Raw genomic sequence first — 14,463 nt, forward strand, 5'->3', positions numbered from 1 at the left:
ACGGTTATTTTTGTTTATTAAGTCAAAAACATGAAATTCGACTGAATGATTAAGTTCTTAACTATTAAGTATATTAAGTGAAAAAGAAACAATGAGTTTATTGCTAGGCAAAAGTTAAAGGGTAATGGAGGGAACCCTAGCCCGGTACCACAATTAGATATCCATCGACTCACCTCGTATGAGTCATATGATGCCGATACCACAATTGCATTCCTCAAAGATAGTTTATCGTGTTTTTGAAGAAAAAACAAGTTATGTGTTTAGCATTTGTCTGGTTTGAGAAGAGAACTAAAAATGTGACAATCTATACTTATTTAATGATGTAGGAATTTGTTTCAGTTTATGTATAATTATAAATGTATAATTAGCACTTGTTTATTGACAATCTGTCTAACATCCATAATGTTTATGAGCTACTGATAACATCTAATATTCATTTCAAATCAAAGGGCATTCTAAACATTTCTGTTTAACTGCTTGAAGATACTCTGTTTTTCCTTTATCACAAGCAAACAACTAAGCTTAAAAACTAAAATTTGCAACTTTATGAATACCATTGGCATTGATTTGCTTGTTTAAATGCTGCTCATTTTATAGCTACTTAGAAAGCAAACTTCATATACACATAGATTCAAGTCCACTAACAATTTATAGTCCACAGTTATAATGCTTATATTAGATTTGACATAAAAAAGGTATAAAATCTTTGTCCAACCATAACAAGGCATGCCCACAAGAGATTGCATTCTCTATGTTATATATATTAAAAAAAATAACAACCCCAAAATTAAGCATACAAGTTAGTGCACCAACACGAATGTGGGTCTTCGAAGTGGCACTACCACCATGATGTGATACTACACACACACACACATGTGTGTGTGTGTTGTGTGAGGGGTCCCTTGGTCATGTTATATGAAATAGTCGACATGGGTTGGAATAATTATCATGTTTCCCTTGATGAACTCTTTGCTTCATCTCAAAGGCTATCAACGACGCAATGTTGCTGTCACTAAACGACAAAAAAAGAAAAAAAGAAAAATTTGCTTTTATATTTTGAAAAGCAAATTGACCTTTTGCAACGACAAGTCGTCGTTAAAGATTAATTTCTTTTTGATTTAGAATTTTATCAAAGGACGGAAAAAAAAATTTTTTTGCCTATTATATTAGAATTTCTTTATAATATAATGTATTAATCAGGTTTTTTTTAGTACTTTAAGTGTTCATATATCATTATATCACACCTTTGCTTTTTACTCTCTGTCCTTTTCACATCTCACTCAGAAACCCATATATAAACTTGATCCACTAGCTTTATACCTTAATCCATAGACCCCACTACTTAGTAACTCACTCAATTAAGAAATCCTCTAGTATTTCAGTTATTATAATATCATATAATAAATACACATCATTTGGTTACTAAATACACCACCTTCTTTTTTCTCTCAAAAGATTCCAACTTCCACTCTTCTATATAACTGCATATATAGATTCATGTCTACACTCAACCAAGAAAGTTAACATCAAATTTTTAATGAAAACACAACTCCTATATATACATATCTATATCACCTTTCTTCCCATCAAAAGTTTCAAGCTTTCGCGTAACTTACATTCGCACACTCTAAGTTCTTACTCGATCAAGAAACCTATGCCACTAAGGTTTCTTTAGCTTACGTGTCGTCGTTAAAGTATCTTTTCTCCTTCTTATATATATAATACTTCAAGTAGGTAACCTAAAGCACAAACCGTATAACAACAGGCTAGCTCTCAAGAGTTTCTGACTTGATTTTTGCACATTTGCATCCATACATGCACTTGGTCCTCTGAGTTTCCATTAATAGATTAATCAAACTTCTTTCTTTACGCCTTTTTCGTATAGATTTGGGTTTGTGACTAGAAACAAAGTAGTTAAACAAGGAAATAATGGGGTACCTTCAATCTTCAAGTAATGGTGCCAACTCTCACTTGTATTCTCAAGCACTTCAGATGAAATTATACCAAGCATTCATATTTGCTATCCCAATACTCTTCTCTATAATCCTTTTTCTCTTGTTTTACTTGTTCTACCTCAAAAGGACTTTTGGCAACAACAATTCTACATCTACACTCCATCCGGGAACCTCATCGAATCATGATTCTTCAACTCTTCCTCAATATGTATGTATAGACCTATCTCTGTCCATATCTTCTCTAGCTCCCTATCTCTTCCTCAAATCTTTATTGCTTTGGTGTTTGTCTTCTTGTAGAGTGAAACAGGACGGAAGATAAACCTTGAAGACAAGCTTACTGTGATCTTGTTTGACGAAGATTTATACGCAAAGGATTCAATGTAAGCATACACCTTTTCATTTAACTAATTGACTTCTTGAGCAGTGATTGAGTGACATTTTGTTCAAATTGACCCGTTTACACAAGAAAACATTTTTAGGCAATAGAACGGTAGTTGATTTAAGACAAAAACTGAAATGTCGCTAACACATACAGCCTAATGGAAATTAACTCCGCGAAATTCAATCTGCAGGTGTTGTGTTTGTTTGGGGGAATTTGAGATGAATGAGAAGCTACATCAAATACCATCTTGCCAACATATGTTTCATGGCGATTGTATACGTAACTGGCTTCATTCAAACATTACATGTCCCCTCTGCAGATGCTCAGTTATCAACACAACCAAAGGCGGCCACCACGAGCCACAGGCAGTTGATGAACCAGCCGCGGCCGTGAGCAACCAGAGTATGATGAACTCACAAGGGGTTCCTTTAGAACATAGTATAGTTATATGTGAAGGGTCATCAAGTTCAAGTATGGATAAGTTGCCTAATATTCCAAATGATCAAGAATCTCATTTTGTCAATATTCAAATCCATGATTCTTGAGTTTTGCGTAGACTGTAGACTAGTCTTTAATATAGATGAACAAATGCATACAACAACAATGTTGTAATACCAATTACTACCAAGTGTGATCCAAACTGTATGTACAAGATGATTGATCGCATTTGGTAATTAAAAAATCATCTATTTGTTTGTAACAATTGTAAGTTACAATAATGAATCATCATCTATTGCAAATTTAGTTGATTGCCTTGTACAATAAGTAATAAAGACATGCCCCGGTTACCATACCAAGACGATATGAATAACAATACGTAAACCGAATACCATGAAACTATGAAAGAGAGACTAAATACGTTGTTGATATGGTGAAGTTTGGACCTAAGTACTAAAATATGTTCTGAAGCAATGAACCGGGTGAAATGATGCATCTCTAATAAAAGGAACATTTTCGTGTGGTCTCTTACAGGCTCCGAAAAACGATTACAAGATCAATCTAGATTCATAGCGATACCCAAATAGTTTTTTGGGTCAAAAAATATTGATCTATACATGGCATTTAGTTATATTCCATAAGGCCTTTTTGTCTCAAGTGGAGAGACGGGGATACGGGTTGATACGTCACAAGTTAAAATGGGTGCTTTTAAAATATGGATCCGCACTGGTCGGGTCTGGTTAGATTGGCCTGCCCAACATCACTTGTTTGTCCATATTTTTTTCAAAATCTAATAAGCAAATAACGATTGAGCAACCCACATTGCTAAACACTTTTATTTGTCCTTGTTTTTTTCCCAAGTAAATGGCTGTGTCTATGTTTTGTCTGTTTACATATAACATATTTATTGGCCAAGTGTTTGATTTATTGTTGTGACGATAGATCATCCAAATTGACCAATTAAGACAAATGGGTCAGCATTGCAATCTTTCCAAACTGTATTAAGTAGACAATCTATTGAATAACATAAAAACATGAGTAGAAGTAACCATATATCTAACATTTCACTTTATCATACACATTCATAATCTTACACCAGCATACAAACACAGTTACACAGATCACTAATACGAACAGATATCTTATCATACGGACTCATATCCTCAAGCAAAAACAGAAGACATACATCCACTTATAATATATTACAGATACAGATATGCAACTGCTCATCACTTGGCCAGAATTATAGCGCAAGGGGCCGCTTTGAATATCTCCGACATTCGATATCAAACATTTAACCACTAATACACACAGATCCTAATCCTACCCTACTAATGACATTATTTGCGCCATTATTCCCCATTCATTGTTCTTCAAGCACCTGACTTTAGAAAAAGAAAAACAAAAGCCCACAAAAATTTCAATAAAACAGGGGACATTACATACAAGGAAGTGAACGACTTCTCAATTTTCAACGGCAGCTTCCACGCAAAAGCCAGAGACTTCGTTGTCAGTGGAAGAAGAAAGTTGCAGCTTGCTTCCAGATCTCATTTTCTTCACATCTTGACTTGAACAAATCATAATTCGCTTCACCATTTTACAGAATTCCCTATATAAAAGACTTCATTAGGTTGTAATTTTGGTTTGGTAGATAATTATCGACTAATATAGGTTTGGTAGATATCATACATTTACCAATGCAGTTACATAAAAGTAAAAACTGATGTTCAAAAAAAAAAGTAAAAAGTTTGAACAAAGTGTTTCAAATCATCCCAACCCACACCAAAATACAACACGTAATGACTCGTTACCCAACCTGCCCGACCAACTCATTTTGCAAACTCTAGAGACAGCTAAAAGTGAAAAAAGAGTAGTTCATGATCGGTGCAAGTAGTGTAAGGTTACTTACTGCCATGGATCATCACCCATGAGCATCATGTCTCCTTCATCATCAGTGAACACGATTTCCAATTGATTTCTAGGGCGAAGCTTCCCCTTGATCTCAAACATGTTTTCAAGTTCATCTATAAGCTCATCATACCCTTTTAACATGGATAAATCAACTGCACGGCCCACTGCTACTCCTTGCATTTGAACCTTCAATAATAACACTCATATTATATATGCAAGCAATACACAACCCATGACCTATCTTTCTTCATTATTTTGCATATATAAAACCAGATTACTTTTCTTATGAGCAAATTCCATATAAAAAAATGTAACCACCTGTAATCCAATATTACTTTCTGGTAACCAACTTTGTTAAAGATAACCCACTTTCAAAAATGTTCAGTTCTTCGAGAGTTTATGGTTTTTCCTGGTCCCAAAAAAATGGTTATCCCGAAAAAAAAAATGGGAGCAAAGAGGTTACCTTTTGATGCAATTAGCCCTTTCTTATCCGTAAAATTTAATTAGTCAACCTACATAACTTGTTCTAGTACACCATCAATCAACTTAAATTTGCATGAATATGAATAGTTCAGTCTAGCTCAGCTCTGGTTTCTCAACTTTTTTAACCACGAACAAATAGACAAACAATAACGCTGAGTAACCTCGACTATCATTAGAGGTACTAGGCAGGTTGGGCAACGGGTCAACTAAAATTTTTTTTGCTTGGTCCGGGCTGGCCCTAAGCTTTTTTGTCCACATTTTTATTATCAAGTCAAATATAGGGATGTTGGATTCGAACCCGCGACCTCCCTTCTATTCGCAATGCATAATATGATTTACAAATATTTAACTTCAACCAGAGTCGACTTTTTGGAATTAAAAAATTTACGAAGAATTAAGCATTATTGTTCACATGTTTTTTTTTTTTTTATCAATAATTAATGAGTAAAATATGATTTTTAAAATTTTTGATTTCAACCAGAGTCTACTTTTTGAAATAAAAAGATTTACAGGGCTCGAGCTTTAAAAATACACTAAGGTGACTTTCTACCCATTTTACCCATAACCTTTCAAACTACTTTTTATAAAATATTATCTGTTTGACCTGTTAAAGATAGAAACATTGTCTGAAGTTATCAGTTCATAATTGGGCGGATAAAACAAGCAACCTCTGATACTACCATATAGACACTTAAGTTGACAGCATTTGAAGGATCAGATGTACCTTAGTACGGCTCCGGCTCAAAGTAGTTTGTCTGCTTTGACCATCTATACGATCCTTCGATAGGGGATCGGACTTCTGGTCAGAAATCCCAGTCGGTTCATGCGTTTTGACCAATGGGGAAACCTCAGCTATTTCATCATCTTTGGCTTTGGGAGCAATCTTTAAGTCAAAACCAAATAATCTACAACTTGAAATATTTTCAGACTTCTTCACATCATGTGGGCTGTAATCTGAATCGTTGGCCACTTTTATGGATTCTTGAGGCATATAATTTGAATTTGAATGGAGAGACCAACTCATGAGACCTTTTCTATCTTCTGTCTCACCTGCAAAGAATATTTCATGAAGAATTTACTGACAATGATGATAGCCAACCTGCATCAAATTGGGTCTATAAATAGTTACCTTTTTCTGTTTTATCATGTGAAGGATTCCAAACAGTAGATACAGTTGAAGATGCCGGTTCTAAAACAATAAATAGCCCAAAGTACAAAATAGGAGAGGTTAGTATCAATTAGAAGACAATACGAGTAGTGGCAACATAGGGGTCAGCAAGAACTGGTCAAAACGAATTCACTTTGACAAGTAGGTTTTGCTAATTGTTGGATTAGTTCGATCCCAAAATACTTTGTCCTATAAAATATTCATACATAGTTTTTTTTATTAACTGATTTATACAATGTTTCAAGCATTAAATATATAGGGCGAAATTCAGCAACCATTTCCTTATAAGCTAATTTTATCTTCCGTATTTACCCGGTAGAGATAGAACATAATCAAATTGAACCATAAGTAGATGGATCGATATTTTCATACCTAATGCCAATCACAAACGTAACACTACAAATTGACTTACCAGGATAAGGGATGATCACCGGAGGTCGAGGCCTTTTATTTTTAGGTGTCATCGGTTGAACCAAGCTTGTTGGAATTGGGTTGACATATGTCTCAATCTCCCATGGAGAAACCCTTTCTGGTCTCGCTATCGATGTGGGTTCATCCCATTGGACCTGGAATTTGCAGGACAAAGATAAGTTTCTTCTATATGCTTTTGATCAGGTCACTTATTTGAGTCAAAGGGGAAAGCCTTTGATTGATGAAAATAATTACAATTATATTCGAATTTATGTCATTTGTTTACCTTCAGAGATCGCCATTTTGAAGATTTCCACTGGTGAGACAGGTCTTCAACCCCAATTATTGTACCCGTAAACCTAAACAATTGAAGAAATTTCAGGCAAAAATATTATTCTATCAACTTATTACAAGGGTTGTTGTAACGTTAATGGGTCAAACAATAAATTTAAAAAATCAGCTTGAAAGGAAAAATTCAAGCAGATCAAAAGTTACCAAAACATTTGTAATGCATAAATCTACTAGATAGTTTTAATTAAAGACCTACAATTTTGTTAACATTATGTAGTTTAACCATATATGACACACTAGCTAATACAAGTGTTTCAGATCAACCGAAGTACCTGTTTTCGTAGGCACACATTTTTGACTTGTTACCCAAACCAGTGACCCACTCATGTTAACACCGTTAGCAAGAACCTATAAAAGTTATGTACCTTCTCTCTGGAGAGTCTTCGCCCTCGAATCGCATGTTGAATCTCATACCAACAGTAAATCCATTTTTTATAGATTCTATATACTTGTTCAAGCCTATGATAAACTGACTTGTCCTGTAAAATTTCATGCTTAAATTTGTGCATAATATATATTTAAAAGCAGGCTGATGTAAAAGCTTTTCATGATTAAGAGATTATGCAGAATAAACAAACAGCATAAATGCATAATTATGCTTCTATATCTAAATCTACTTGGTGTGTCTTTTTACTGTCTAAATAATAAATGCAAACTTATATATTCTAGCCTGGGTTTTTATTTTTCATCTCCTCATTTGAAAATAGGATGACTGAATTATTCCCTCCTTTATCCCCCATTATCTGTTATCAACATTATAGGTATTTACTTAGCACCAGATCAGGTATGTCCTCAACCTCTTTGGAGCAATTGATACAATAATTTAACTGTAGCTAAGCTGGTGACTTCAAGTGATTCACTAATGAACAAGTCAATTTGTGATGTGCTTTATCTCAAATGGGTTAATCAAAACATTTAGCTACTATGAAAAAGGTCAAATGGGTTAGAGTTCGTCCAGAGAATTTCTTAGCATACAACTTTCTAAATCGATATTTTATCCAAAAATTAGATTATTATTCCAATCTTGTTCTTGTTATCATTAATTCATAATCAACTCACTGACTATCTACAAGTTACTTCAATATTTCTGACAAAAAGCTTTTGTGGATCAATCCAAACCCATCTAGCCGTTTTCGACCAATACTGAAAAAGAAAAGAACAGCTTTAACCAGCAACATACCTTGGCTTGTAGTAAACAAGAAAACGGGTTTGTGTAGAAACAGCATGTGATGCAGTTGCAAGCACTCCAAGGCGCATGCTTCGGCTCGAAATGACTGAAGATGGCATGGAGTTATGCGGTTGACTAACACGTCTTACTCCGACATATAACTCACCATTCTCACCCCTATAATCACATAATATTAAAGCATAGTCAACGGTACTGTCAGTACGGATCACAGATCAGCTATAACAAAAGATAAATATGCGTTCAGATGTCCCATAAAAATTGCAATACTTTCTTTGCAGTAAATAGTAATTACTCGTATGTTGATAGCACTGATTTGGGTCACAAGTTTCCGATGTGTCTTTACTAAAGGATATTATTAATATTTGTAGTCAAGTATTTCATTTCAATTTTGTGACAATTTAGACGTTCAAGTTCTCAGTGAACCCAAGGGAAGTGTAAAAGATCAAAGCAAGTAAGGAAACTGATACCTAAGAAATACAAATGAATCCCCTGCCATCAATCTTTTAGAAGTGACGAAAGTACTCCATCCTGTTGTAAGCAAATGCCTTCGCGGTTGACCTGCTCTATCCAAGAGAAGTTACTTCACAGGAAAATAAATAAATAGCGTCAATTAACTTATAAAGGTAGCCACCTATGCCTGGTATTTAATATTCATACAAGTCTTAGGTGCTCAAACTTCAAATATAGCTAGAGGTGGCAAAATGGCTGGGGCAGGTGGGTTGGGTAGCCATTCAAAATAGCTTCGGTCAAAAGTAGTCCTTTAATATTTTTATATAGTTTAGTGTAATCTATTGGTATAGGTTGAAACTTGTTGAGCTGGGTTGGGATGCTTTAACACTTTCTGTCCAAAATTTTTAAATGCTTTTAAGATAATCAGTGTCAGATATAGTTAGAAAATTGTTTTTTATCAACAATAATGCAACTTTTTGAATAAAATATAAGAGGTATTATGCATAAATAATACACTTTTGAAAACTCTCAATGCATTTCCTTTTAGGCTTACTTAATTGAATTTTACATAAAACATAATGGGTCATAATTACCACCTCGAAACATGGTAAATAGAGTATACCATGTAAAGGTATCAAATTCACACAGGAGATAATTGCCACAGATAATAAATGAAATAAAGATCATATGCATGGAAACGAACTTATATTGATTCATGGAGCTTATTATATACTCATGAATCTATTAGTGGCACGTTTACCAGATAATAGAATCTGTGAAATCACAGACCAGTATACAGTCAGGCTCCATTTTCAACTAATGATTGTGATTTTCATTTGCAGCATAAGTAAAAAGAACACGAGAAAATAATGACCTCTGAATATATGCTTAAATTGCCACTCAGTGCCATGGAGATCCTTGGCTACTAGCTCCTGAGTGGGAGTTGGCTGAGCCATGTCCTGAACAAAGAAAATTAGAAAGATGAATAAAATATCGAACCGTTAGAAGATTAGAAGGGACCCGAAAAAGAAATTGGACTCAAGTTGGTTACATTTGAATGCAACATACCAATGGAGGCAGACATTCATTTGCATGCTTTCGGAGCACTGAAAAACCACCATGAGTGCTCGTATCTGATGCAGTCAAGACTTTGCAGAACGAATGGACTGTTGGTTTTGGAGGCTCAGCAACACATATATCAGGACTAGTAGGATCGCTTTGCTACGATTTGTTACCAAAAAACAACATAAGTATAGGATGTTTAAACATAAAGTGTCATATTGCTTTAAAATATTTAAATAACGAATTCTTACATCTTGCTCTGGAAGTAGAGTAATTTGAGCATAAACTTCATCTGTATCTTGCTCAGCCTACAATGTTAACCAATATTAAACAAATACAAACAACCACCTAATCAAATCAATATATTCCCACTTATTGCTTTGATGTATAAAGTACTAAAACTCAATTAGATACAAGAAACCCAACATCATTGCAGTTGACCAAAATATAAATTTAAAAAAAAAAATGTTGAGAGAGATCTCAAATCTAAGCAAATTGTTGAAGCAAACCTTGCTTGATTTGTAAGCAACCAAACAGAATCTAAAAATTTATTTTTTCCAGAAAAGCATATCTCGCACAAAATATTTACAATTTGTCAAAATAGAACTAGAGAACCCACAACCTGTTGGTTGATGGGTCACCTCACATACTGCTAGGCCAGATTCCCTTTGGTCCAAACAGAATCTTAAAGGTAAAACGTCATGTAATCGTAGCCAAAAAAAACCGTAAGAATAACATATATGGTACATACCAGAAGCTGCGTATGAACAACCCGACACAGGATCTTTGAATTAAGATTGAAGTGAGGAATAGTTTCATTCAAATCCGGATTCGATGGCGCCTCTAGCTAAACAAAACTCACAAAAAGCAGAAAAACGCAAATTCTGGGAAATTAAAAACCATTAATACAACTATAAAAAACATACGGGTATACTAAGAAAAGAAAAGGGGGAAGAAAAAAAAGAAGAATGTATTGGAAATTACTTGTTCCATGTGACCCTGTGGAAAGTAGAAAACTCTTTCACCATCTTTTGGAACATCAACTAATGGACCCGCACATGCTTTCCATAGCTCCTTATACAAACCATCTTCCATCGCTCATATCCGGAAAATTTTCCATACATATTTACAACATTTTCAGTATATACAAAAAAACCATTTGCTATATAATATATCTACAGGAATAATCATTACTATTATTATGAAACAAACATTTAAGTATCAACAATGACCAAACCCAATCCCACCATAAAGACCAAACTCCGGAAATCAAGCCAAATTAAGTATCATGAGTTGAAATTTTTTTTAAAAAAAAAAACTACATAAGTCATCAAATTCAGATAATATTCATCAAAAATTATAATATAGTCATCTAAAACTAAAACAAAATAATAATAATAATAATAAGGTTAAATGAGTAGAAGAAATTTCACCTTCAGATGGTAGAAATAATGGCCTTCCTGCTCTGTTGTCCATATATAATAATGATATATGGGCCTAAACTTAAATCTAAAGCACGAACACTGAACACACACACAAATTCTTCCCAACACAAGAAACTTTTATAAAAAAGAAACGAAAAAGTAGCTCAGTCAGTCAGTCAAAACCACCACCATAAAAACATTTGAAGAAGTTAAAAGATGTGAAGTGTTTCTGTTTGTGTGTCTCTCTCTCACACACACAACAACACTAGAAGGAAAAGGAAATGAATTCGTTGAAAACGCCGTTACTTAACTGAGAGTGAGTCAGTATTAATATACTACTCCCACTACTAACTGATATACTTTATCTCTTTCTATACGTTTATACATTTATTATTACTATTATTATTAAATTATAAATTTATTATGCCTTTCTTTGTCTTCCTTTTCCTTTCTATATGTCTAGTCCGTGACGTTCATAGACGGGAGCTGCATACTCATTAACCTCATTACTACACAGTTTATCAAAATTTATAGGGTTTAATGCGCCGAAATAAATTAACTATGCCCAAAAAGTTATAGTGTGTACGAATTAACGTTTTTTTTATTGTATGCATAAACTTAACAAAAAAGTTTAAATCATGTAACTTTTTGTTGCCTGTTAAAAGAAAAAAAATTTCCTCATATGGACTGCCACGTATACACATTGCATGATTTGAACATTTTTATTAAATTTATGCATACAATAAAAAAACATTAGTTCGTGCAAACTATAACTTTTTGGGCATAGTTTATTTTATTCCAGCGCACTAAACCCAAATTTATATGTACAATTTTATATTTTACAAATAACATTTGTAGAGACTTCTTTGCCACCATTGAAGTAAAGAGAGATAGAAATATGAAAAAGAAAAAGATATTATTTTGATTGGTCAATCTTATTTCACAAGTCATTTTGTAAACTTTTGTTTATAATTTATTTGTATCTTTAACATTCTCTTAAAGTAATTAGTCAATTTTACAGAGGGTGAAATTCATACCACAACTTTAAATTAATTTACTACAAACATATTTTACTGACTACTTTTGTAGTAACAATAACAATTCTTTATTTTATACACTAATTAATATCTTATAAAGAATTTGGCAAAAGTTTTAAAATGTGTGTTTTAATCTCACACTAAAAGATAAAAAAACATTATATTTTATTTTCCTAAAAACGTTTCTAAAATAATTTTGATTTGATTGTGTTTTTTATTTTTCAGGTTTTATTGAGATACATTTTTTAAAAAACAAAAAAGTATTTTGGATTTTTGGTTAAGTAAAATACTCATAACATGAGATTCATCAAATGGGAGTTACGAGGAAGGAATATAGTAGTGACCGTTAGTAGACGGCGTTTGGTAAAATCTTGTACCACGACCAGGCAACAGGATTGGCTAGAAAAAGCCCAGCACAGTGTCCCTTTCAATTAATTACTTTTTTACCTTATTCCAATCAATAAATTACACTCATGCCACTACATTGAATCATTTTAGTCTCACAATTGAGTGATTGACATTTTTCCATATCAACACTAGAATCATAATTTTCTAACTCTTAACTTTTAACTTAACTCGAAGACATGATTTTTTAATTTGTGATTTGATTTATAAAAGTTATGATATTTTTAAACACTACATAATATGATATAATTATATACATGTGATGTTTTTATGAACAAAATATTAGATTTTTACTAAAATATTACAAATTCAATAGTTTTGAGTTATTAACTTACAACTTATCTCCAAATTCACAATAAAATAATCAAAACTACATAGATATCACACAAAATAACTTAGAAATAAATATAATATACAATATATAACCATAGTATATCAAACTACAATAGTTATAAGTTTGCGAATCATGACTCGTTCCAAGTTCACACAGCGACTCGTAAGAGTCTGGACAAAAACGAGTCACCTAGCAAGTCAACTCGACTCGTAAAAGTCAACTCGTGACTAGTAAGAGTTTAACAACCATGACAATAAGTATTAGTTATAATAATAAATAAATAAATCTACCAAATTATACTATACTATATATTAAAGGCCATCGTTATGAATAATAACTCGACTGCGTGACGAGTTACTATTCGTTCATGTCACCGACCGTACAACTATTTGGATTTTGTCATATCGCATCCCTTTGAGATTTTTTATTACGGGTTAATTTTTGCTTTTTTTCACACTTTTATCCCCTTTGAGTCGCTCAACCTTTTTGTGGCACGTCTTGCATTTTGCTACATCGCATCTGCTTGAATTCTGAACTAATATATTGATTTTTTATCATATCACATCTCGTTTGGGTTTCTAATATAGGTTACATTTTCATTATTTACCCAAACAATACGGCGGCGGTTGAAACAATGCAGTGGTGACGGGTGTATTGTTTTCAGGCTGTGTTATTTTAATAGAGGATAATTCTAACATTTTTCCCCATGTAACTTTCAACAGGAGAGTCTGTTCTTTTTACCAAAGACTATATATGTAGAAACTCGTAACATAATTATTTTTAAAAAAAGAGTTGAAGGTTCAACGCATATATACAAAATAACGTAATCGCTTGAACAAGATAATTGAGACCCCACAATGCGGGGTCCAAAATTTTTCTAGTTTCTCATGAATATGTAAAGTTCTCAACATTTAAATATGTTAACACATGATTAATATATATATATATACTTACTTTAAGTAACGTATAATATGTAAAACTGATTAATAGACTCAATAGCAAAATTGATAATATCTGTATAAAATAACCTTTAATTATATAAACCAAGTAAAATAGTACATGATTGTATAACGTTATATTTGTTGTTTGTGCATCACACTATAGTTTATGGGGAAAAATTAGGTAAAGCATGCAGTACATATCTTTGGTAAAGTAGGGGGTGATTATGTAAAATTCAGGGGGAGTTTATGTAAAATTCAGGGGGTTATGTATGTTTATTAAATTCAAAGGTTTAATATGTAACTTTTTTTTAATGTGGCAGTACCTAAGCTTAGGTAAAGTCTGCAGTACGGATCATTTTCGCTTAGTTTATATATATAGAATCATACATTTACATTCTTGTATTATTCTTATCTATATTCACATTTTTTTAATAAAAGACTCAACTCGTATGTATGTTTAGATAACTTTAGTATCAACTTGATGGTGTTTTCACACCATGGATATATTGAAACCCATTCATG

The 14,463-nt window shown here is 33.0% G+C and overlaps 2 protein-coding genes across 2 annotated transcripts; one reads left to right on the forward strand and one right to left on the reverse strand.

Annotated features, from left to right (window-relative positions):
• The first annotated feature begins 1,456 nt into the window (after positions 1–1,456).
• LOC122585317 (probable E3 ubiquitin-protein ligase RHA4A) lies at positions 1,457–3,081 on the forward strand. The gene is made up of 3 exons (XM_043757444.1): positions 1,457–2,163; positions 2,253–2,335; positions 2,528–3,081. The coding sequence occupies exons 1-3, from the start codon at positions 1,930–1,932 to the stop codon at positions 2,880–2,882; spliced, it is 672 nt and encodes a 223-aa protein (XP_043613379.1). The 5' UTR covers positions 1,457–1,929; the 3' UTR covers positions 2,883–3,081.
• A 747-nt stretch (positions 3,082–3,828) lies between these two features.
• LOC122598126 (auxin response factor 18-like) lies at positions 3,829–11,510 on the reverse strand. Its single transcript, XM_043770729.1, has 15 exons — positions 11,234–11,510; positions 10,785–10,888; positions 10,552–10,647; positions 10,052–10,108; positions 9,807–9,959; positions 9,613–9,697; positions 8,756–8,846; positions 8,280–8,444; positions 7,465–7,578; positions 7,035–7,107; positions 6,750–6,903; positions 6,299–6,358; positions 5,894–6,219; positions 4,685–4,872; positions 3,829–4,384 (listed from the first exon to the last, which is right to left on the reverse strand). The coding sequence occupies exons 1-15, from the start codon at positions 11,274–11,276 to the stop codon at positions 4,240–4,242; spliced, it is 1,854 nt and encodes a 617-aa protein (XP_043626664.1). The 5' UTR covers positions 11,277–11,510; the 3' UTR covers positions 3,829–4,239.
• Between the last annotated feature and the right edge of the window lie 2,953 nt (positions 11,511–14,463).

This window comes from Erigeron canadensis, chromosome 1, assembly GCF_010389155.1.
Source record: "Erigeron canadensis isolate Cc75 chromosome 1, C_canadensis_v1, whole genome shotgun sequence".
Classification (NCBI taxonomy): domain Eukaryota; kingdom Viridiplantae; phylum Streptophyta; class Magnoliopsida; order Asterales; family Asteraceae; genus Erigeron; species Erigeron canadensis.